General features: G+C 31.9%; 1 protein-coding gene across 1 annotated transcript; it reads left to right on the forward strand.

The window, feature by feature from the left end:
* LOC127698295 (uncharacterized) lies at positions 1 to 27641 on the forward strand. The gene is made up of 6 exons (XM_052201691.1): positions 1 to 91; positions 3766 to 3842; positions 10729 to 10822; positions 14435 to 14485; positions 23610 to 23752; positions 26901 to 27641. Exons 1-6 carry the CDS (start codon positions 9 to 11, stop codon positions 27398 to 27400), a joined length of 948 nt encoding a protein of 315 aa, XP_052057651.1. The 5' UTR covers positions 1 to 8; the 3' UTR covers positions 27401 to 27641.
* The last annotated feature ends 26 nt before the right edge of the window (positions 27642 to 27667 follow it).

Here is a 27667-nt window from a genome sequence, read left to right on the forward strand (position 1 = left end):
AGCTAGACATGTTTGTACTTGCAAGATGTGTTTTTTTAATTTTCATTCACGACATAACCATGACATCTGACGGAGTATGCTACGAAAAGAGGTAATCTGTTTTAATTCGTGTATGAACATTATACATATGCATAGGTACTTCACATGTGACACCGGGTCATGTTGATTATCCTAAGTACAACAATATTTTCTAATTGAGCTGACTATAATGAGCGAAAAGATGATTTAACACTAATGTCACTTTTACGGGTTTACAGATACGACAGACATTTGAATACTTTCAAAAAATCTATCAGTTGTCATCAGCTTTTTACCTGTAAATATAATGATTCTCGTAAAAATAATACAACTTAAAGATGGTATTTCACTTCCTACTTTTATTCTGATCTCGTTAATAGAACTTAAAGTGAATATACAGGTGAAGTTCTTACATCGTTCAACAACAAGGACTACATATGTGATATGCTAGCCAATTTAGTTAAAATTGTTCGTTCTTCTGGTGTTCTGGCGATTTCCGATACTTACTGGCATTTGACACATACTGGCTGAATTATTATATTTTATGATGATACCTCATGTAAGTCTGCTTACTATCGCAATCCAGTGAGTAAATCAGGTGGGTATTGGTTCCTTTTACGTATCAATCACAGTATCCTAACCACAATGCTAGTGATGTATACTGAATGTTTGATTTAATTAAATAATTATGATAAATTATGTTTGCATTTTAACTTTACAAATTACATGAAGTTATAGCAAACTGTTAAAGAGAGGCGAAAGATACCAAAGGGACATTCAAACTCATAAGTCGAAAATGAACTGACAACGCCAAGGCTAAAAAAGAAAAAGAACAACAGACAAACAGACAATCAGCAGTACACAAAGCACAACACAGAAAACTAAAGACTGAGCAACACGACCTAACATTTAGTTACAAAATAACTTTTACCAACAACACTGACATTTAACTATAACTGACATTCAACTGTCTCGTTATGGTTTATTTTTTGGTGAAATGTTCTGCTGGTCTTTTATCAATTAGTCTAGTCTGTTTCGTTAACCTCAATAGTATCGACAAATTAATATTTATAAATATATTTGTAATTGGTACATATAAATTAATAACTGATCATTTACTGTTAATTGCAGTAACCTATAATTTTTGCTTTAAGATCTAATTTATTGGCCGGGAAAAGAAAATGAAGAAAATGAAGAAAACAATTTAAAAAAATTAAAGTAACAACTGTTTACTATCTACTAACGAATTAAATGTACGGTGATTTTAAAACAGAATGAAAAAGACAGATGTAAAAATTTCTTATTATTTGTACCATTTTTCTATTTTGGCCAAGTTTTCGATGACATCTACACCAGCATTTTGATTTATTTTTTCATTTTCAACAGAGATATGTAATATATTATATGTCTCTGTTTTTAATCATTGATACTTTCTTGATCTGAATGCCTTTCAATCTTTTCCCCTCTTTAGTTTGCCAATTCTTGTCATAGAGAAACGGTTAAACTATTACTATTTTTTTTAATGTATATGCCTTTTTTACGACAATATGTTTATACGTAGTTTTAGATCCATCTGGAAACAATTAAAACCATATGTATGATAAAATATTTCATTCGATAGTCCCGGTAAATTTTGACATCGTCCTGAATATGCATGAAATATTTGTCACCAACAGTTAGGTAAGCAATAAACAAACATTCAATTTATCAATAACAGTTTACATTGTGGGAAAACAAAACATTGTTCAAGTGAAATACAAAAGAAATTAGCCGCAGTTACAAATTCGTTGTGTTCGAGTTATAAAATTACCCCTTTCTACTTTAACAGTCAGCTACAATGTAGTTTATTTCTGCTTTGTAAAATTACTTTTCGTTGGCGTGTTGTTCAAGTTAAACTAAGGCATAATATTTTCTTAATCACTAAAAAAAGATAAGTAAGTCACACTGACATCCAACTAAAATTGCTGCCAAACTCCGTTTTCAAGAAATAATTTTTTTATCTATAAAATATAGATTTGTTTATTGTCTTCAATTTTTAAAAATCCTAATATGCCGTTTCACGAAGTATATTTGTAGAATGTTATAGTGTTTTAAAAACCTTTCAAACTTGGGCCTTGGTTACTTTCAGACAATACTTCTAATTTGTGTAAAGCCATAGAATATTTTAAAAGATAATATAAAGGAAGAAGAAATAGTTGTCTTATAAAGTATAAATATCAATTATAAATAAAGCTGTGGTAATTGATAAATTATCTTTAAGATTTCTCGAAAATTCATATATTAAATGGCTAAATTTTCTTGAGTATAAATAATCGTATAGACAATTTTAGTCATGTATAAAGTAACTAATTAAGGCTATTTTGCGTGCCGAATTGTCAATAAGGATGCAATAGGTAGTGAAAAATTTCTGAAGGTTCTTGCTGCTCTATATTGAAATTTGAGATCAACTGACCACCATTAGTGTTTTCAAAATAATATATGAATCAAAATCAAACCAGCGTTTGTGTATCACGACTTAGTTCGATACCTCTGATAGTGGAATATAAGTCCCCGATGGTATCATCAGACAGTACTTTGACACTGGCATGAAAATACGAATATTGTTTAATCAAAATTTGATCCCTCAAGCAAATATCTTATTTTCTTGGTTTTGCTGTACTTTGGTCCGTTTTGGTTTTATCAGCTTTTTTACGTTTGTATAAGTTTTGGATTTTCAAATGTATTTGCATCTGGCATCACTGAAGAGTCACTAATTTCGTAATGCACATCTGGTGCAGTAAAATTGATACAATTGAAAATATCAAATGGATTATTTTCCTGCATGGGTATTGTGCAATATTGTGTCCGTCTATAGTGTTTGTGACGCTGCTGTAGGAAGTCTACTGTGGAATACAGCCACCAATGCTATAGTTTAGGACGGAATGATTTTCTACAGATGTGATATTTCTGATAAATTCAAGCCAAATGTGTTGGGGTTTTTTTAAATGTCGAACGTCATATATTGTCGCTTTTTGTCTTTCATTTCTTTTTTTTAAACACATTTTCCTTTGAATTATCTATTATTTTTCCTAGTTCTCAAAATTTGAATGTTTGTTTAATCCTTTGATGCCGAACGACTCGACATGAAACAGTTATTTATAATCTGCAAGATAAACGTTCTTTAAAAAGATGATTAATTAAAGTGATAAAATAAATTAAAAAAACAGAAGGTAAAACAACCAGGTTTAAGTGATAAAACTACCAAATTGAAAAAAAAACTCAAAACAAACAAAATAAAAAACAATCAATATAATTAAATTAAGATAAAAGACAGAGCTAAGGAGATATTGAACAGAAAAAAAGTATATTGAAAGGAATATGATGTAATTGGGAAGGGAAAGACGACTTGCTAAAAAAGTGTTCATCTGTAAATTTGAGTTTCTGTAATCATGCCTTACGGTAAAACCAATTTTTAGTGTTTTAAGGAGGTAAACAATGAAGTTGCGATACATTTCCCCAAATTTACACCTTAGCACCTGCTCATTTTACTGAATAAGAAAGTAGACTTAAGCATAAAATGAACAAAATTACTTTTATAATTAAACATAAACGGAAAACAATAAATGGAGAGTGTTTTATCGATGTATTTTGCAACCACCCATAATATAAGTTTTGGTATTTGCCGTCGTTGCGGTTCTCAATTTTATTCGTGAAGTTAGCAAATGGTATCAACAAAACTTACCTTACTAATAATTATATCTATTGAAGAAAAGTAAATGGTAAAGATGTGATTTCCGAAAAATGTTGCAATGACTTCTACAAAAGTTCAGATGGTACTTGTTCAGGTAAGAAAGTATAGTATTTCAAGTATTAGAATGCCTTGACAGACAACAATGTAGTATATCAAGTTCTACATTTGCTTTGCAAGACGAATGTATCATATTCCAAGTTCTGAATAACATAAGTAGATTAAGATACAAGTTGTAGAGTGCATTGCCAGATATAGATTCAGCATTTAAAGTTCTAGATTTGCAATGGCGGGTATATGTCAAACAAAAAACAATTGAATCTTTATTTTTTCATTACTAATTACTGACTTCATTAACAGGGATGTGCTCATTACGCAAAAAAATTCTCCAACAGAGTTATGAGGTGAAACGACTGAAATCGAAACGACCTAAACAAACGGAAAGAGAGGATATTTTGTTTTCGATTACCTTAAACTTGAAGAATATAGTATATGCTGTTTACAGGATACCCATTTTATTGACAAACCATAGTATATCCTGTGTACAGGATACTCATTTGACTGACAAATTACTCAGGTGCAGAATATACCATTCTCATTCTCCTCAATTCAGTGAGCAGGGGCTTTTTTGTTTTAAAAACAATTTTAAAATAAGACAAAGAAGATTTTTAAAAGGTGATAATGCTTATCTTATATTTGACATTTCGTTAGAATTGAATATCAACATTGTTTAATCTCAAAGAATTGTTGTAAATACTCAATCAATTGTAATTATAAAGCCGTCCAAATTAAAGATATGGATACATTCAACCATCTGCAAATATGTGATTTGTTGTTGGTGATTTACATCATACATCGAGAATTATGAATCGCAGCCATTACAGTTTTTAACTTTTTTGGTAGTGTGGAAAGAACGTTCGTGTACTGTTCTCAATCTAATTTTGTTTTTTTTTAATTCTGTTGACAAATTTTGTTCACATTTAAGTTCTTTTCTTTGCTTGTTTATTGTTATATATATTTTTTTTTTACCTTTGGTAGATTTACAATGTGTTTAAAAATATGTTGGCAATAGAACGACTATTTTTTTTTTCTAAATAATTAAAACGCTTTATCATTCAATTATTGCAAAGAAATACATCATAGTATGAAATATTGAATTTGAGAGCATAGATAAATAAAATCACATGTCGGGGTATACGTCAGTGTGACAGCTACTCAAGGGCACTCAGAAAGGAAGACACCCAGTCTTCAACAATTTAACTAACATTAAAAATGGTTTCTTGTATGATTTAGACAAAGTGCATGGTAAAAATAGTGCAGAAGATAAATATAATACAAATGTGTGGCCTTTTGTGCTGGTAAAGGAAAAGGACATGAAAATAAGACTTTATAAATTTCGAAAGTCCGAAGCGCTTTCTTTTGGGGTTAACCCCACCAAGAACGTTTAAACCAAAAAATCTGAAAGCAAGGGAAGTATAAACACGTAGAACTCTTCATCTGTTAAAATAATAAACCGTAATGTTAAATATAAAGAATAAATAAACTCCAGTTTATCTGTACTGTTGTGTTACTTTTAATAATACATTAAGTCGGAACATAATTTTGTGTCTTGAAGTGTTGTAAACAGGTATATTGATTGATTGCTGGTTTCTTAATAGCAAGTTGCAAATATACGAAAGCCGAGAAGGATCATTCATAATTCAGAATTCAAAATTCAAAATTCAAAATTCAAAATTCAAAATTCAAAATTCAGAACTCTCAAATCAAAAAAGATAATCCTGTTTTATTGCAGTTGAAATCCAAACACAACAAATATTATCATAATCTTATCACTTGATCTTAGATATACCGTAGATTAATAATATAATTGTACACAGACAAACAATCAAACTTTTGAAAGGATATGTGCCGACATTATGTCAGACAATGAAACATTTCTTGTTATCACTTATACTCATGGAGAGGGGGATATCGTGTGTCACTTCAATCCTTATTCGAATGTTTTATGTTTTTCTTCAGTTCATAACTTGAGAATGATTCAGAATATAAAAATAAGAAGATGTGGTATGATTACCAATGAGACAACTCTCCACAAGAGACTAAGGTGAAAAATGTAAAACAATTCAAACGATTTATGTACAAAATAATGAACGAAAACCAAATATGATATACAGCAACAAACGACAACCACTTAATTACAGGCTCCTGACTTGGGACAGGCAGATACAGGATGTGGTGGGGTTAAACTAGTTTGACGGAGCGCCAACCCTCCACCTTACCTGGGAAAGTGGTGTAACAGTACGACATAAGAACAAACTATAATAATAAAAATCAGTTGAAAAGATCTAAACTCAACAGATCGATACAAAGCAGAAAAAAAATATTTAGTTTGATTCTAATTTACTGATAACAAAATCAATATTAATGCCAATAAAAACAATATTCAAAGAATGTTGAATTGGTAACCTTTTAAAATAAGTTTATTTAAAGGATCGATAAGTTTACCCGTTTATCGTATCTAAATTTCCGGGCCTTGTAAACAACATCATCGTAATAATTAGGATGTGCTATCCCGTTAAAAATAAGTTTTCTACAGGTAAAACCAAACTTCCAAACCAAATGTTTATATCTATGGAAAAATTTAGTAAAGGTTTTACCAATTCAACACTGTAATTAGATCTTTTAATATTGTTGTTATTGGTATTAATATTGGTATTGTTTTCAGTAAATTAAAATCAAACTAAATATTATTTTTATATACATATGCATATTCATGGCTCTACAATCTGTCGATACCTGTATCTTGGTTTTGCTCAAGAGCATATTTTCTTTGACTGTTCATGACGTCTTTACACTAAATCCATTGGATGTTAGATGTGTACTGATTGATATTTTAGTCTTAGATGCATGATTTTTTAATTAGTTGTTATTGGCTTTGAACTGCGAGTATTCTCAGATCTGCACTTAGTGTCTTTTTGTTGTGGGGATGTACAAGTACCTTGCCACGTCCACTCTGTGTTTTTGTTACTTGTTTTTGTGCTTTGTACCGATCTGATGAGTTAAGCCCTTTTCAACTGATTTTTATAGTTTGTTCATATGTTGTATTGTTACACCACTGTCCCAGGTTAGGGGTAGGGTTAGGCGCCCTCTAACATGTTTAACCCGGCCATATTTTGTATGTGCCTGTCCCAAGGCAGGAGCCTGTAAAAAGTAAAATCACAAAAATACCGAACTCCGAGGAAAATTCAAAACGGAAAGTCACTAATCAAATGGCAAAATCAAAAGCTCAAACACATCAAACGAATGGATAACAACTGTCATATTCCTGACTTGGTACAGGCATTTTCTAATGTAGAAAATGGTGGATTAAACCTGGTTTTATAGCTAGCTAAACCTCTCACTTGTATGACAGTCGCATAAAATTCCATTATATTGACAATGATGTGTGAACAAAACAAACAGACATAATAGGTAAAAATGTCAAAATAGGGGTACAACAGTCAACATTGTGTTATAATCTTAATCACTATGAAAACAAACAAATATGAAGCAAATAAACACAAAAAGGCATATAGACAAAGCACATAAACAAAAATGTAATTCAGTGGATGTCGTTTGTTGCTGTATATCATATTTTGTTTTCGTTCATTATTTTTTACATAAATCAGGCCGTTAGTTTTCTCGTTTGAATTGTTTTACATTTGTCATGTTGGGGCCTTTTATAGCTGACTATGCGGTATGGGCTTTCTCATTGTTGAAGGCCGTACGGTGACCTATAGTTGTTAATTTTTATATTTAAGTACTAGTAATTTGTGGTAACGAAATCCCTGACTTAAAATTTACCAGTAGTACATGGATTACGTTAATTGAAATCCAAAAAGTCACAACAGACACGGGCATAGCGAACGAGTTGTGATATATAAATACCGTAAGTTTTTGGTTTCAATTTTTGGCTTAAAATGGGAGGAGGTATCGTTTTGCCCCCTCCCCTTTTTGCCCCTGGCTCCTACGTACACGCGAGTAGAAAAACTTTACATAGAAATTAGGGTACAAAGACTATTAGCGACCCAAGCCTATCATATTGGAGTCACATTTGCTTGGGGAATGCCCCCTTTTTTATTTTTTTTTTTATTTCTTATTAAATTTCAGTAAAATTTCTCAATTTCTTCAGTACTTTTTTCCCCCAATTTTCAACGTAATCTTGCTATCATCGTTTGATCTCGAGCGTTTGATTTAACAATAAGAGTATTGTATGACCGATGCCGCTGTATTCCAATTTTAAATAAATTCCAAAAATGAATTTTAAAAGAAGGGTCCAATCCTCTAAGCGCCTGTAAATCCTGTAGAATTCAGAAATTATGATATATAACCTCAAAGAAGGGAATTACATTGTCTTACAATTAATTATTTTTACAACTTCAAAACATTATTTTTTCATGAAAAAATTCTGAAATACATTTGTCTTACTAATATATCAGAAGCTGTTCTGGTAATTTTTAACATTTGACATAGTTTTCATTTTATCAGCTGTATGCATGAAACAGATTATAACGACATTCACCTTTAACATGTTAACGATAAGATTTGCGTCATCAGTAATGGTTGCGGTAATCTGGGTGACTGTTTAAAAACAGGAGAACGGTTTTCAGCTTTCGTATGTTCAACATTACCTTTATATCTTATATAAGTAAACTATTGCAAATAAAATACATAATAAAGTATTTTGAAACGCACTTGGTTATTGAAATGTAGGTGTTTTCATGTTTATTTGAAATTTAATTGTGTGGTGGCCCTTTTGTTCGCCCCTTAAGTGTTTGTTGATGCGAGTGTCCAGAAGCTAAGGGAGAAATACAAACTTTATTACAATCTATTATCATATTGCTGCTTTATGTGCATTTTTTCTTATACATGTATATGTCATATATTTAGGATAACAATTCTAGTATATCATATCGATGCACCTCACTTGCCATCTTATTGGTGACTAATTATTTATGAGCTACTGATCTGCATTCTCAAATAAATTTAGGGCAATAACCGAGTATCTTGGCTTGTCGAGTTCAACTGTAGAATGTGTATATTTACAGTGTTTATTGTTTGCATCTATTTTTTTTTTAGAAAAGTTTGTACTTCTGACAGTTTAATGAAACTGTTATAAATGAATTTTGTGCTTTGTTTGGACTTTTATATAATTATATAATATTCATCGATTCTGGGCGATCCCAAGACTTCATTCGATTTTATATAATTATATATTTATATTCAATTTCAAATATTTTATTAGATAAAGCAGAGACATATATGTCTCCGTAATAAAGCACATATGATTAATATGACATTGCGTAATCCAAGTGTACAACATACATGACATATACAACATGACAAATAATGTATATATATCTTTTCTGAATGTATAAATTGAATTACATAAGTTAATGACATAAGTGTCATCTTTCGTTCAATCATAGACCGTGACTCCTAAACAACATAAATGAAAATCGTCAAAAACTTGACTCGAATTTTGTTGATATAACAACATAAAATTATCAAAATTTGATAAAGGATACATAAAATCTGTCTATTGTATATATACATACCTATTTTGATAACTAGATTCTTCCTTTGGAAAACCGGGTTATAATAAGAGGTTGGTTGTTGTTTGCTTAACTTCCAGTGGAAAATATTTCATGCATATTTATGACGAGAGAAAAATAATTAATACAAAAGGTAGGTCCTGAAATTGGCGGTCGACCGGGATGAAGGGCGAAAAATTTGGAATGCCGCTGGAAATAAGGATATATCGGGTAGGACAGAAATTTGGCCTTTCAACAAGACCCCTCTTAAGTTGTTGCAAGGTTATTACCCCGCAGAGATCGTGGTTATTCTCTCTACACGAATCATCGGATTAAACGTTCCCAATATGACCGGTCGTGACTGCGAATTTATGCGTCCCGCACAGCAAAAAGGACTTGATTTAAAAAGCATTTTACTGCCGATCGGAGGAAGACCAAGGGATGACCATATGTCTATACACCCGTCAAAAAGAAAAAAAAATAAGAGACGTACCTACAATTCATTATGAGACAGACTTTAAACAAGAGCTTCTCAATCAAAATTATAATAACTGGAATTTATCTAAACTTTACTTCTGATTCGCTACATAGATGAATAACTCAGCGCTCGTCGACTTAGGTTATTTAAATCTATAATAATTAATCTGAAATAACGATACCACAGGTAAAGCTGGATGCATCCTTATGAAGGTTTTACGGACCCTTTGCCTTGTTTAAATTGATTCGTGCTATTAACAAACTTTATAAAATAGCTTTTAGTATTATATTAAAGTGTGATCTTTGTTGGCTTTCGTAAGCGCGTGGAAACATTATAGATTAATGTAGAGTTTTTGAGTTTTGAATTTTGAATTTTGAATTTTGAATTTTGAATTTTGAATGATCCTTCTCGGCTTTCGTACAAATATCATACACATAGGCATATTCAGGATTAGTATAAACCATCAGTTAATTCTACAGTGCAGTGACAGATTAATGTGCCTTTAAATTTTTAAAGTTTGCCGAACCCTAGAATCGGAGTCGATAACTGAGTTTGTAAAATGTCAAATTCTGATTAAGGATTAACAAATGATTAAATGATATATATATATGGTATGAAATATAAGAAATACATTTCTATGTGACACATTAAACAGTAGTGCATCGTTGAATGGCATTAAATGACCTTATATATGTCAGTATAAAACGTCTTCAACTTTTAATTCTCTGTTGCTAGTCGAAACATTTGATGTTAGCAAAAATAAATAATTTCTTTTTCATTTCCGCTTATATATAAATTACAAGTATTAACTGCTATGTAATTATTTATAATTTAACTCTAGTAGAATTGTCTATTAACAACAACGATTCATCTGATATCATCCTGGCATGCACATTGATAGGTTTAATTTTTCTTCATTTACATTTTTGTAGAATGTCCAGATGGCTCCTTCGGTGAAAACTGTAGATTTAAATGTATCGCTCCTTTTTATGGAAGACGATGTGTAAGCTTATGTGAATGCAAAAGGTTTGTTTATAACTCCGTACATAAACATAAGTTAATATATCAATCAACGATTTACAGCGGAACATATTAAGATAGTCAAATAAAGGAGAGAAGATACCACGGCCGGGCGTTTAAAAACCATAAGTCGAAGAAATTAGTTTGCACCAATTTAAAAACGTTTATGATAAACCAGTCAACAAGTCACTTCACAGACAACTAAAGGATACCATCAATACTTTGGGTTACCAACTTGTCGTTGCAAAAAAAACAATTGAAAGCCCTATACATCGGTCATTTAAAAATGGTACATTCATGATACTGAGCTGTGCAATAAAAGAAGTTATTTTAAAATCGATTTTAATAGTTTATTTGCCAATTAAAATTTTGCATATCTTACTACACACTTAAAACACAAGTTGTTTCATGGGGCCACTTTTAATCTGGTTCTATACCGAACAAAATGGACTGCTTCCCATGAAAGATCATAATTTAGGTGCTATATTATCGTTTTAGCCAATTATAATGAAATAAATGGAGAATGTGTCCATGGGACACAGATGATGCCCCCGCTTGCATTTAACGTTATGAAGTGGCATAACTCGAGAACGGTAAAAGTGACGCCACCCAAATTCGAACTTGATCTGTATTTTGTTGTAGAGAACGAAAACCAATTTTGGGACGGACCTACGGACGGACAAGACAAGAGTAACACTTAATGCTGAAATTGACAAATAGATTATTATTTGCCCAAAAAAATTGACTGACTCGTGCACACAATTTTCATATATCGAATCTTAACGAAGCCTTAGAGTGATTTCAGATTATGTGTTGTGGCTGCTGTTGTTAAATTTTATCTATCATGTTACTTTTTTGTTATAAAATCATCTGAGTGATAAGAAAATAGAATGCATATATATAAGGGATCGCTGATATTGGTATTTAGATGTTTATTTTAAATCCCTTTAGCAAAAAAATTCAATATGCATTAACAAAAACAATATGTAGATAGTCTCTGCGTCTGGAATAATCATTACATTTATTTTTCAAAAAATTACCAATAATTAACTATTGTTTTTTTTTAATCAATTTATATATAAATCTATCGTTTACCATTTTTGTCAACCCTGTTATCAATCAAGGTAAAACTTTAATATCAAAATAATTTTGCAATACGAACTTTGTTTGTTGATTAAGGATGTACACCTCTGAGGAGCCAAAACTTTCTAGAATTAAACTTTTTTTTTTATTAACCTGATTTTTGGGTTTATATGACTGTAAGAAAGTAATTAATGAAGAAAAAATCATATGGTGGTGCACTTCTTTTTTTTTGCTACGGCCATTTGAAAGTATCCCATTTGTAAAGATTTTCCCATTTTTCATCAATTTTACCCATTTTTGGGCTATAATTATGAAAAAAATCAGTTTCACAATTAAACTTTTTTTCATACTTTCACTAAAGATAAAGTGGACCAATCTGAATAAATTTAACTAAAAAAAACTATAGGTTGGTGTTAATATAAGAAAGTTTTATAAAATTTTGTTGCTTTTTTGGGTCAAATTGACCATGCTGTCAATTTTGTAAATTTGGGGTTTTCATCTTTTTTTAGAACAAAAAGCATATTATTTCAACTTCTTTGTTATAAATGATTGAAAAAATACATATCTAAGAATTTTGTGGTAAAATAATTTCTTTGTACCCCTCACTCATTTTCTCAAAATTTTGGCTAATGAGACTGACCGGATTGGTTATAAAATTTGAAAATTTTATTACTCAAAAGCTACTTATTTTAAGTACACATTTTTTCACAGAGTTTAGTTTGATTATAATATTTTTTAAATTCATTGATATTTTCCACTTGTATCACATGTTTTGGAAATAATTCCCGAACGAGATTTCAACGAGACTAAAAATTCAGAGGAATACATCCTTAATATACCGTCCAGTTATAAATATCTTATGATGTAAAGTTTTACATTTTGTGTTTCAGCAACCTTTTTTATTATTCTTGTAGATTCATCCACCCTGTCACCGTTCTATTTGGTAACAGGATGGACAGTAACAGAATAGTCAACTGTGAACTTAATCCGAATCTTTTTTTAAATATTAACCCCATAACAACGTACGTTGAGTTTAAATTCTTTCGGTCAATGTCTAGCTACGTTGTCAAACATTTTATGAATCAAATTCAGCTTACAATCATCGGCATGTCGGTTACATCAAAGACATTGTAAACAGATATGAATACAATACTTACCGATTGATTTTGCTTGCCAAGATGATTCTATCTTGACAATTATGCCCTTAGATTCTTTCCTGATTGTACGCGTCATCTCAAGAGAGTTTTAGGAACGGAGAACATGTTTTTTTTTATGTTACTTTTAAAGTAACAGGATGAACATTTATATTTGAACATCAATTTTAATTACATGAGCAATACGATGGGTGCCACACGAGGAGCATGATCTGCTTAACCTTCCTCATTGTTTTCTATGTTGTGTTTTGTGTACTGTTGTTAGTCTTTTGGTCGTTTTTTCGTTTTTTGCCATGGCATTGTCACTTGATTTTCGACTATGAGTTTGAATATCCCTTTTGTATCTTTTGCCTTTCTTTTTTAATATTGGAGAATATATATGTTCGTGATTTTCACTATACAAAGTAATTCATTTAAAAATTTTGATATTACTTAATAAAAAAAAAAATTCTAGAAAAACAATTTTATATGTAGAAAAAAACATCTAAGAAAAATGAAACACATGCAATTTTCGATAAATATCTCAATTTTCAATGATAAAAAAAAAGATACTGATATAAACAATTATAGTATTATATTGGTGTGTTATATCTTACGCATGTTGTATACTTTAATCTAAAAGTATGACATTTTGAAAAATGTACATATCAAACTTACAAAAATTCGAACCGATAATATTTTTTTTAATGACCGACATATTGTAAACTTGGTATCATTGGTGAGTATTTAAAAGTGGCTCAACAATAGAGAAAACTCAATGACAATATGGTTTCAGTGGGGAAAAAAGATTATCGAAATGCAATATGAGGCTATCAAGTAGAAGAAATTTGGGTAATCAGTTAATTAAATCTATAAGTATGCATTCTGAATATTTCGGGCATTTGAAAACATATCAAAGATACCAGGCTTATAATAATGTGCGCCAGACGCGCGTTTCGTCTACTAAAGATTAATCAGTGATGTTCGAATCTGAAAAATTAAAAGGCCAAATAAAGTTGAAGTGTATTTAGAGCCAAAAATTTCGAAAGGTTTTTTTTTCAAATACACCTACGGTAATCTACTTTTGGGGTAGAGAATTCTTAGTATTTCGAACAAGATTTGTAACCAGATAATTTATAAATATGACAATATTAATGATAATTCATGTCAACACAGAAGTGCTGATTTATTGCATCTTAATACTGAAAAAAATAATGGCTGCATCTAGGAAGTGTTTCTTATGAAAACATTTCATTTCGCCACTTCTTCGGCGTCTCGATTGAGAGTAAAACCATTCATACTTATATTTCACACATTTTAAATATTTATGTTATAGAACAGAAAGTATATATATTTTTAATTGGCATTTTCCCTTTCGTTAATTAGTTACAATATGTTTCAGTTGTCATTATATTTACGGTTGTGGACCAAACAGAGTATTTACAACAGAAAGGTAAAGCTGGTATATCATGTACTTTCTCCTTTTCGTTTAGATACATCTCGAAAAGGGCATTAACTAGACAGCTTTACTTTGTTTAGTTATAGTTCTTCTTCTAACAATTATGCATTCCACAGCCAATGCATCCTTGTATATCTAGTTCTAGGACTATTTTTTAACAAATTCTTACATGATTGCATGGAAAAACTTTCTCTTCAACTGTTTAAAAATTCTACAACCAGTAGTTGTTGGACTGTCAGAATTTTATTTCTATATTATTTGAAGTAAGCAATTGACGAGAATGTGTAACATATTATTAATATTTTAGGCTTAAACTACATTCAAAGATACATATATACTAATATACATTTATTAAATCCCTATAAACATGTATTTGTCCTCATGATGTATGGTGTCTGATGTTGGTATGTATGCATAATTCTTAAACGTTTGCCTGATGATCATTGCTACTGTTTCGTACTTACATTAAAATGCACTTTAGCTTGGTTCAGACAATTAATAAGGAATGAAAGTAATCAATTCTGTTTATGTTCCCCTTCCTATGAACATGTATTAAATTTTGACATTTATGTCGTCTGATGACAGTAGAACTTACTGCCATGGCCAAACGCAAAAATAATCGACCCAACCATCTTCAATCAAATCATTCAAATTTTACAACGATATGAAAGCGCTTTTCGATACTGTTCTATGGGACGCCACAGCTGTCTGATGTGATACTTTGACCGTGTGTTATGCGGTTTCATCATAACTTGATGATATTTTGTCTTTACGTAATATGGTTTTGACATTACTTAATGATGTTTTGATATCACTCAATATGGTATAGTCATTACTTAATGATATTTTGATATTACATGATTTGGGATAGTACTGACTTGATATGGTTTTGTCACTACTTAATATGATTTCAACATTATGCAATGTGGTTGTGTCATTAAGCAATGTGGTTTTAACATTACTGGATGTGTATGTGGGTTAACGTAATGTAGTTGTTTCATTATATGATGTGGTTATGTTATTTCGTAATTATGATTTGTCAATTCTTTATATGGCTTTAACATTACATAATGATGTTTCAAAATTTGTTCACGTAACCATTGTGGAAAGAAAATTTCTATTTTCAAACCGATTTTTTATGTCATTTGTTGTATGTTCCTCGGATGAGTGTGGCTATTCATCGAGTTGATAGTTCAAATTAAAGTTCTAGTTTAATTTCGAGTTATGCTTCGTTCTTGTTAGAATTCAAGCTATAATTAAAGAGTTAAAGCTCGAGTAAAAGTTGAGTTTCGAGTCAAAGCAACAATAATCAAAATAATCAATTGAATATATACGAATATCAATCTTTTATTTTGATAAATTGCATTCTCTGATATACCTCGCACTATTTGGAAAAAGTAACTATTTGGAATATTTGTTACACAGATGACGACGGATATGTCGTAACCACAATCCGCTCTTTTTCCTTGAATGTGATCTACCGAATAAGACTTATCAACGGGTTTATACTTACACGAACAACAAGACGGGCGCCACATGTGGAGCAGGATCTGCTTACCCCTCCGGAGCACCAGATATCATCCCGATGTTTGGTGGGGTTCCTGTTGCTCAGTCTTAAGATTTCTATGTTGTGTTTTATATACTGTTGTTTGTCTTTTGGTCGTTTTTCGTTTCTTGCTGTGGTATTGCCAGTTTGTTTTCGACTTATGAGCTTGAATATCCCTGTGGTGTCTTTCGCCTTTCTTTTGAAACACTGGAAGAATTTTATCTAAATATTTGTATGCAAATACATATTGAATAAATAACGGATGGAATCATTAGGCGGGTGACATTCCCTTTACGTTAAAAAAATTGTGTTTTTGTGTTCTTTTTTTTTTCGTCATTTATGACTGCCGGTCCCCAATAATGTATGCATGCCCATATCCCTCTTTTCAAAAGCCAGAGCGAAAGCTCTGGATCCGAGATAGAAATTTTAAATACGAACTCATATCAAATAACTCGAACTCTTAACTCGAATTTTAACTCGAACTCTACCTGTTGAAATGTGACTCGTACTCGAAGTTTATCTCGAATTGTTACTCGAAACTCAACACTAACCCGAACTTTGACTTCCATTGTTGCTTGAATTCTAGAAGTACACTAACTTGAACTTTATGCATAACTCGAAGAGTAACTCGAACTTTAATTCGAACTTAGCTACACTTATTCGAGGCACATAAAACAAATGATATGGTCTTTGGAGACAGTTTTCGTCCTTTGATTTCCGTTGTTTTCGTTGTCTCCAAATACTTCATAGTGTGTACAGTGTATAACAATATAGCATTTTTTTCAATCACCTTCCAAATCTATTTCTTTATATTTTATATACAATATAGTAAGTAGGTAGATGAGATAATATGAACAAAGGTTAGGGTCATGAATTTTCAAATAAGGTAGTGATTTGATCCAGTTGAAAAAGGTCAAAAATTAGTATGTCTGAAGCTGTCAAACTGAATTACAGACCCCCTTAACATAAAATTGTCCATATTTTCAGTTACAGCTGATAGACTTTTCTATTATTTTGATAAATTTTGTTCCAATAGTAGGACACTTCACTGTGAAAATCTTATTGCAGGAGTGATTTTTTTAATTTGCATTTATTGTCTAAAAGAAATGATGTGTTCCTGGGTCACATGGAAATTTGTTTAAAAGCATTTTTTTTTTCCAAAATGGTCACGTGGTTTTACCTCATCAAGTAAATTATGTGATAGCCACATCAAAAATGACAAACTGCATAAAAAAAAAACACATTATGTAGTATAAAATCGTCAAGTTTTGGAACATCATTATGTAATGTTAAAGCCATATAAAGAATTGACACATCGTCATTACGAAATAACATGTCCACATCATGTAATGAAATAACTACATTACGTTAACTCAGATACACATCAAGTAATGTAAAAACCACATTGCTTAATGACACAACCACATAAGTTAATGTTGAAATCATATAAAGTAGTGACAAAATCATATCAAGTCATTACGACCCCAAATCATGCAATATTAAAATATCATTAAGTAGTGTCAAAACCATATTATGTAAAGACAAAATATCATCAAGTAATCATAAAATCACATCACATAATGTTAGAGTACCACATTAGACAGATATGGCGTTTCTTATTGTTTAATTCTATTCATCATGCTCAATTGAAAGATCGACAATATTTTTACTATATTACTATATTTTTAAACTGTGTTTTTTCTTTAACTACAAAAATGGGATCGTGGATACAAATTAATTGAATCATACTTGTTTGAACAAAATGCATTTGTTTGCACCTGTCCTAAGTCAGGAACCTGATGTTCAGTGGTTGTCGTTTGTTGATGTGGTTCATAAGTGTTTCTCGTTTCTCGTTTTTTATATAGATTAGACCGTTGGTTTTCCTGTTTGAATGGTTTTACACTAGTCATTTTTGGGGCCCTTTATAGCTTGCCGTTCGGTGTGAGCCAAGGCTCCGTGTTGAAGGACGTACTATGACCTATAATGGTTTACTTTTACAAATTGTGACTTGGATGGAGAGTTGTCTCATTGGCACTCATACCAAATCTTCTCATATCTATATACACCAATTTTTGAAGGACGCTGGAGGTTTTCATCGACAACATATTTGTCAATATTGTTTGATTAGTGTTTTAACAAACAGTCAATATTTCATTGGGCTCGGATTTTTTTCATTCCTACTGACCGGCTTATTTTGTATTCATATGAAGCCGAATCCGTACAAAACCTTCTCAAAGAAAGAAGAAAAGATAAAAAGAAAAAAGAGCAGCGTCTTAACATATTCTTTAGTTTCACGCTCTGCTATATTGATGTCTTGTCACTCAATAACCAATATCTCAGCAAGTGCTTGTAATAATACCGATGATTTAATATCAATGATACTACCAAAAGAAAAATTGCGGATTCATATCTTGATTTGGTCTTCAAATCGAAACAAATGGACTATTTTAAACTATGATCTATGACAAACATGAAGTTACATTGTCTATGTCCAAGCATATGTCCTTAACAATACCCAATCGTGACTAACTAGCGTGAATGTTCACATAATATGATACAATAATAACCATAACAACATATTTTATTTGCATTCATGGCGCCAGGAATATGTGGAATATTATTTAAAAAACCAATTGTTCAGAGAACAATTGAAAGTCTTTCCTCCTCAAATACACCATCGTTTGAATTAAAAATATTAACTTCCGGTTAAAATGCCATTTCCGTTTTCCGAATGTAGCTTATTTTTCACTGATTCCAAAGATACATAGTTTATGGTAACTTTCTGATGAAATAAGAGTTTTAATCAGCCACTTCCGGTATATTCAGAGTCACTCATTGTCAACTCATAGCTCGCAGTCCACCGATTCCAAAAAGTGTATGGTTTCTGTATACTTTTGCTTCAAATAAGGCTGATAAGTAGATTCGTGCTAAGGATGAAACGAGTAATTTGGAGAAAAAAAATGTCGGTTTCTTTTACGGTTGCGAAGAAGTAGCTATCACAAGAAAAACAGTGTTAGGGGAGAAAAAAAGGGTGAGGTCCAAAAGCGCAATAACTTTTCGATATCATATACCAAATATCTCATCGATATCTTGCGAACCAAAATACACAGTAAGAAAGAAAATCATAATTAAAAACCAATTGTTCAAAGAACAATTGAAGGTAGGTATTTACACTACAAATGCACATATTTTGATATGAAAATATAAACTTTCAGTTTAAAATATCATTTCGATTTGGTTTCTTTACACTTTTGATTGAAATAAGAGAGATAATTTTCTACTTCCGGTTTGAAAAATATCACTTCCTGTATTATATATGTTAGTTAACATTGATTCCAAAAATATATGGTTCTATTTACTTTTACATTAAACTAGTGCAAAAAATGGCTACTTCTGGTTTACTAAAGGTCACTTCAGATTGACATTTTCAAGGTCGTATGTATTTCTACCAAATGTAAAAGACCATATGGCTTTATCGTGTATCAATATGAAGTTATAACCAAAATCAAAATCTAGAACTTCAAATTTACCTGCGACTTTGACCTCAATTAAAAGGTCAAAAGACAAGAACCTTAAATCAAAGGACCTGATGTCTCTACTGTGGTAAACGAGATATATCATCATACAGATAATTTCAAACATGAGAGGGGAGGAAACTACTATCAAATGTCAACTTATGCATTCAACCAAATTTAATATGTTACGCAACTTACAATTTGGTAAAAGATTTCGTCGATATATTATACGGTTTCTAAACAGTACCGATAATGAGCAGAAGTCAAGATTTAGAACATAACCTTGACCTTTGACCTAGACCTTAATTTCCTTTTTGGTGTATGCTAGGTCTGTGTCACTTTATGGTCATGAATTACATTAATATATATCTTATGTCAAATACAGAAAGGGAAATAACTATCATATGGAGTCTCCATGTCGCATCGGTCAAAATTGAACAGAGAATCGTTGGGGCATAATGAGAAATATGGAAAAATAAATTTGTCGATTTCTTTTGCGGTTGCGAAGGAGATACCCTCACAATAAAAACTGTGTTCAGGGAGAGAAGAAAAGTATTCGGTAATACAGGTCATTTTCAAAAGCACATACACTGTACGATATCACATTCAAAATATCTTATCGACATGTTTCAAAACAGAAAAAAAGGAAAATAGTGGCGGAAGAAGAACAAAATAATCAGAACAAAATCACAAGTTCTTTTCACGGAAAAGTGGAAAGACCTAATGATAATAATCAGAACAAAAGCAAAATGTCTCTTCACGGGAAAGTGGAAAGACTTTATAAACAGAACAAAATAAAAAGGTCTTTCCATGGAAAAGTGAAAGGACCTAATCAACAAACATAATATGCTCCCGAAATGATCTTAATTTGTAGAAGGGTTGATTTGGATCATACCACTAACGAGATGAAATATCTTCAACAACATGGCGTTTGATAATACTCTATTTTGTTTTTCGTTCCTTTTTCGTTAACATCATAAAGAGGCTTTCGATTTCATGCTGATTGTACCCAAGGAGCAAAACGTATTCCGAACATTTGTATATCTGATTTCGAAAGGTTACATTCGGCAAGTTATCAGGTAGTGTCTTCCTCATATTATGCTTCCACAGGCATGGTAGAAAATTAAGGTGACAGTATTTTACCGATGTTCAAACGTCGTAAATCGATTAGGAAGAAATAAATCAAGGTAACAAACAAAAACTGATGGAATCAGATTAACTCCAAAAAGACCGATAACGGCCGAATAAGGTCTAAACCATATATGGTACTGAAAAACCGTCAACTGCATGGCGGAACTCTTCATTTCCGTTTTTTTTTCCGGACTTTTCGTAAAAAATCACACAGGATCATACGATTTCCCATGTATTTGCATCAGATTACACCAAAAAGGAGCATACGATTTCCAGCTAATTTTTTTATATGATTATACCAAAAACGAAGCATATGATTTCTCGCAAATTGAATTATCTGAATATTGAAAAGTAAGATGGCATGAATTAAGACAATGAAATGAAATATGGGACCAATATAACCTTCGTGTGCTCTTCAGATAGCACCTGTCTCATACTTATAAAGTTTGAACAAAGTTTAACATGATTAGTTTTTGTTTTATTGATTCACATGTAATATCTAAGCAAAATTGACAAAAGTAATTTTAATACGACGAAATTCTTCTTTCAAAACAAAAACTCGTCCAGCAAAGTTGTGACTTAAAGGAAGAGCAAATGAAATTTCATTAGTGATTAGAATTCTTATGAAGTCTAATCTATAAATCAAATCGATTGTGTTCTATTTCGTAGCTTGATATTTTTTTTAATCTCAACATGGAACTGCAATGCGGGTGATGCATGCATAGTAGGGGATGCATAACCTGTCGTCGCCCCGGTCTCGCTCTGTTTGAAGTCCATGCAATTACCTCTCTTGTATTCTCCTGGTATATTCCAAATGGAATAACGAGTTAAGAACATCAGTGAACTACTGCTGCATCTCTCAGTTATTTAACTTTATATTTTGGCTCCAGCATCACTGAAGAGACACAAAATGTGCATTAAAATTGGTACCGTTAATGTTATTTCAGAACTCATAAATAGAATAAAAAGTATAACAAAATACCGAACTCCGAGGCATATTAATAAAAATCAAACGCTATCAATTAACAGAACAAGTGAAAACAACTTCCATATTCCTGACTTGGTACAGCCATTTTCTGAAGAAAATGATGGGTTACACCTGGTTTTATAACTAGCTAAACCTCCCACTTGTATGACATTTGTTTGTAGTTCCGTTATATTGCCAAATTTGGTAAACAAATCATGCAAACAAACATACATATAGCTGACTTTGCGGTTTGGGTTTTCTCATTGATGAAGGCCGTACGGTGACCTATAATTTTTGTGTCATTTGGTCTCTTGTGGAGAGTTGTCTCATTGTCAATTATACCACATCTTCTTATTTTTATAAAAAATACAAGATTTAGGGTTTATGTTACTAGGTACAGTGGAAAGTCGAATTAGTATTAGGGATAAAAAATATGAAAATATGTCACCCGAAAAGTAGGAGTCATTCAAGTCAAGGGATTCGTGTAACAAGACTACGCTGATGAGCTGCTGTAGGACATTTTATTTTACTCTACACAACATGCCCTTCATTACAATAAGACATTAGACAAAAATCAACATTAATCATTTATCCCCTCCTTACACTTACTGGAGCGGATGTTTATTTATATTGTTTGTTTGTTTGTTTTATCATCCTGCCGTCCCACTTTTGCTCCTGAACTCCTTGACCGAATAATTTGAAACTTTTACAGACTCTTACTTCTATGATGTACGTTTACACCTCCACTCCAATTGGTTTTGTGGTTTACTTTGGCATAATATGGCCGTGTACTTTGTCATATCTGCATACCACAGTTAACATTTGTATCCTCTTCGCCTCCTAAAACCTTGTCAGAATTCAATGAAAATTTTACAGAATCTTCACTAAATAAATGCCGTTGTGCATCCTCCTATCTTGTTTTTGATTCGAATTAATTTACAGCTTATCCGTGGTTTTTTTTGTGTGTTCCGAATCATTATAGGGGTAAGTTATCTGATTGCAAGGCATCGAACAGCTTAGCGCTGTATATTTTTTTATAAATCAATATTTTAACATCTTTGTTGCAAAGAAGATTCAAGTTTTTTAATCTTAAATTCATCCCAACAGTGTTAGATTTGTAAATTTTGTTTTTCCCTAAGTGGATTTGAGTCTTTGCGACGTCGTAGCATCTCCGCCTTCATTATATGAAGTGCTATAGACGACTCGGTCAACAAAGTTAAATAAAATGACAGCACATTATTCGAGTGATCCCAATTGTTGTCATGTTTACCAATTACATTTCTATTTGAGTTGCTTACCCATTTTATCAATATAACGGAACTTTAAACAAATGTCATACGAGTGGGAGCTTTAGCTAACGATTAAACCAGGTTTAACCAACCATTTCATGAAAATGCCTGTACCAAGTCATGGATATGGCAGGTGTTTTCCGTTAGTCGATATAATCGAGCGTTAGTTTTGTCAAGTTTTATGGACTTCACCCTTTTTTCATTTACCTTGGAGTTCCGTTTTATTGTTAATACTTTCTTCCCTCGCCGGCTTAATCTAGAGTTGTTACACAGTAAAAATGTTCGATGGCATGAAGATGAATACCTTGCAGACCAGCTGTTGTTGTCAAATATGGAGGAAGACAACGTTTACCATATAGTCGCACCGCTGAATTTTTATTTCATATGTCTAAATGTGAGAATCTCTACGACAGACATTATCTATCAGATAACCAAGGGTTTTACAGGACTAACACCAACGATTATATATACTTCGTCTAAAAATTAGACAAACAAAGGATGATTTTCAAATTGTCGGTAGCTTTGTATACTCCAAACAGCGGAATTTGAACCCATGGTTCTATGACAACGTGTCAACTCCGTCTGCACTGTGTCATACACCCTACACCACTCGGCTATCTAGGCTGCATAAAATATTGACTCAGTAAGGGTTTGTATTGTTCAATTTCAGTTCCAATTATAAAGATACCACTAAAGAATGGAAAAACGAAGTCAATTTATCAGAAACCACTAAAGAAGAGAAAAAAGAATTTATTTTAATAGAAATCACGAAAGGATGGAATAAAGAAGTTACTTCAACAAACTATGAAAAAGGTATGTTATCATTTTTTGAAGAATTTTTCGCTATTATCTATATGTTATTAACCAATAAATCATTTTGATTAAGCCTTCAAACGCCAAGGGATTGACTGGAGTTAAATCTAGCAGATAAAGTCATTTGAAATAGGGTTGTTCGTTTAACTGTGCGAGTGTATAAATATGCAGCCAGGTCCGGTAGGAATAAAGACATTGAATTTCATCGATGTCTCGTGTATTGACTTAGTGGTGCATATCACATTAAGCTGGTTTATTTTCCAACCGTATGATTTGGAGCTCGTGTAGGGATTTTGTGGTGCAAATCGCATACAAATGGTTAATACCAATATTATAATTGGGAATCGACCACATACAAAATGGGTTAGACTGAATCCTCGCCGCCAAAATTTAATATTGAATTTGTCCCCAAGAATATTTTTAACACTTTGGAAGTCTACAGGATTGCAAATGAACCAAACTATCCTATCCTCTTCCCCTATGAAATACTTCACTTCAATACATTGCTGTAATTGTAGACATAAAGAATTTTATCAAAATGATTTCGTTCGGAAGTGTTTATAATCGCCACTTTATAATCACTTCTTGTTCTTTCGTGGATTTGAACTTGTCAGTTTTAAAACAGAATGTCAAAATTACTTTAGTTTGGACTGTATGCTATGCTATGCGGAAAAATTTGGTTAGTGCAAGAGGTTCCATTCAGTGGTACTTTGAGGGACCCCTGAATGGATGGGGTTTACTTAGAATCCTATGGAATATTTGGATATATTTTTATGATTACAGTAATATTAATTGACTAAAATGTATGCGACTGTGTAAGTGAATACTATTCATTATAAAAAAAAATGTTTTCAAAATACAATTTATTATACATCTTCGAAATAAAATGTATATATTATTAACAATTTGAATCTAAAAGTAAAACGCTAAACACAAAACATCTGCAGAAATTCTTCATGAAATCATTTAGAAATACTTCAGGAAATCAATTTTTGGTCCGCAATACTCTTCAATTTCGAACATTATCTGGCCTTTTTAACTTTTTTTATTCGAGAATCACTGACGAGTCTTTTGTAGACGAAACGCGCGTCTGGCGTACAAAATTTCAATCCTGGTATCTATGATACGTCATATAGTTAAATTTTCATATGAAGTTGTCGATTTCAAGTTGATAGCCCATAAAATATTTATCTTTCAAATGTCATATGATAATTTTGTTTAAAACATAACCGTTGTTGTCACGTAGTACACGAACAATGAGGAACAATGATTTGAAATAATGTAAATTATCTTTGGGTTGATTTCAAAACTTCAGATGGGGGCATCGAAATTGTTTTTTAAAGATTTAAGAAATTCTGTCATGGCATGATGTCTTATTTTTGGCAGGTTTTCTGTAAGGTTTTCTAATTATACCATTTTCCATAATGATAGAAACACTGATAATACTGATCCGTACATGATTAATGGTAAAACACATGACTGAGCATAAAGATTGCATTAGTTTAAGATCATATCTGGGAGTCATGGCATTTTAACATGCCTTTAATTGAATAATTTCCTTTATGACCTCGAGATGCAAACTTAGGCGACAACCATCCAACACTTCCCCCTATTATAAAAACAATATATATTTTTTTGGCACCAACAACATCATTTTTTTGCCTCACTCCGCTTGGCTCAATTGTTAAGATCCAAATACCAAGTTTCAACAATTTACCAACGTCATTAATAAAGGATAGAAACAATGTGATTAAATTAAATGAAGAAGTGTCATTGAGACCATAACAGGCAGATCCAAATTCAGTTCGCTGACGCCACTTGCAACTTCCCTGACAGTGGCGAATCCAGGGATGTAGAGGGCGTACGCCCACCACCACCTTTTTTGATCGCAAACAAAATCATGTTCTTTCTCTCGATTTATACGATTTTAAGTTACCCTCCTCCCTTTCATTATTTTATTGATAAAATAAATGTAAATAGAAATTGTATGAATTTTATGTTTTTTATATAGAATAAAAGTATTGAGAAATATTGTTGTGGGGGGGGGGGGGGGGGTGAAATTTTCATGTTTTGGAAGGGTGGATCTTGAATTTATTTTCATTCTTCAAGGTGGGGACTTAAAAAAAATAAGCGAAATTCCAATGTCTCCTTCCAGGTCCCCAAATGAAAGAAACTGACCAGTCCCTTAGGAGTTTTCCAATTGTTTGTAACACCCATTTATTGAGTTTATATCTCCAAGCTGCAGTCCGTGTATCATATGTGAATTTTAATTTTAAAAACAAGTAAAAAAATGCGAATAATGTTATATGATGCTCAACAAATTATAAAGATATTGGATATAATCAATATGACAGCAACGTGACACTTCAACAAAAACCCACAAAATCATCTAGAGCTTAACATTGTCTTCTACGTAAGACGAATGTCTATACAGTTTAAGGCCTAAGATCTATACAATCTTAAACTTATATATCAAATACAAAAAAAAGGGACACTTTCAAAGAAACGGAACTTCTCATTGGCTGGCAGCGGTAACAATAACACTGACATATTTTCCCAAAACGTGACTCAAACAAAGAAATTACATTTCACAAATTAAGAAATGTAGAATTTCATGTAACGAAGGAAGAAAATACGTTTACAAATTAAGAAATTGCATTTACACATTAAGAAGTTACATTTCACAAATAAAAAATTGTAGAAATTCATATAACGGATGGAAAAAATACATGTTACAAATTAAGAAATTACATTTTATAAATTAAGAAATGTATAATTATGGCGGATATTCCCTTCCATACACAAAAACGTCGAAAAGTTTTGCTGAGTACAGCTAAGGTAATCTATTCCTGGGGTAAAAAATCCTTAGTATTTCGAAAAATTCAAATGTTTGTAAACAGTTAATCGATAATTATGACCGTATTAATGATATTTCATGTCAACACAGTAGTACTGACTACTGGATGGTGATACCCTTGGGGAGGAAACCTCCACCAGCGTGGCATCGACCCAGTGGTTGTAAATAAACGCATCATAGATACTAGGATTAAAAAAAATCAACCTATAAGAGAAAGTAATTTATTCTGTCAAGATGTTGTATTGCTAGTATATACAGTATACATAATTATTTATACAATTTATGTTTAAGATGACAAAGAATCTGCAGTTACTCTGGACCAGGTTATAATAATAATAGCAGCATCATCAGCAAGTACTGCCGTGTCGATGATTATAGTTTGTATTTGTGTATTGATACTAAGAAGACTGTTGTGTACAAAACACCGTACCGATCGTGTAAGGACTTTTAATGCGGTCCCTGCCACTAATAGTGAAATAAATGCACAGCCATCAACTCTTCAAGAACAACTTGTTATTGTCAATACAAATGACATTTCTGATTCTCAATATGAAACAATCGACGAATCAAACATGGTAGAAATCTCAAACATTACAATAGGTGAAGAAAGATCGGCTATACGCAACACTCACATCTCTAGTTCAAGCACTGACAGTAAAACATCTAATGTCAGTGGAGTTGCATCTGAGGATACTGAAGGTTATCTCCATCCATATAATACTCTAGAAGAGAATTGGCAAAATAAAGGTTATCAGTACACTTCATGTATTGCCAAGGCTAACAAAAAGTAAAAATCCCTAAACAAAAACTAACGACACAAGAGGATTCAGCAAAAACATCACATTTCGTGCAATAAAAATCGCTATTGCAGACAGAATTGTCAAAATACCAAGTCAATCCAAGTTGGGCTGTTGAAACGGAAAATGAAAAACTTGAACAGTAACTGTACATAAAAATAACACTAAATCAAAATGTCTTATTTTACTCAATTACTTGCATTCTCTTTGACTTAATAAAAGTGCTCTTCATTCATTTTCTAATTGTATATTAAATGATCC

This window comes from Mytilus californianus, unplaced genomic scaffold, assembly GCF_021869535.1.
Source record: "Mytilus californianus isolate M0D057914Y unplaced genomic scaffold, xbMytCali1.0.p SCAF_4, whole genome shotgun sequence".
Classification (NCBI taxonomy): Eukaryota; Metazoa; Mollusca; class Bivalvia; order Mytilida; family Mytilidae; genus Mytilus; species Mytilus californianus.

Bases quoted from the DNA above. Each gene is read 5' to 3' on its own strand.
- LOC127698295 (XM_052201691.1), top strand. From the start codon at position 9: ATGTTTGTACTTGCAAGATGTGTTTTTTTAATTTTCATTCACGACATA. The intron at 92-3,765 runs GTAATCTGTTTT...TATCTATTGAAG, and splicing joins GGAGTATGCTACGAAAAGAG to AAAAGTAAATGGTAAAGATG. The intron at 23,753-26,900 runs GTATGTTATCAT...TTTATGTTTAAG, and splicing joins TTCAACAAACTATGAAAAAG to ATGACAAAGAATCTGCAGTT.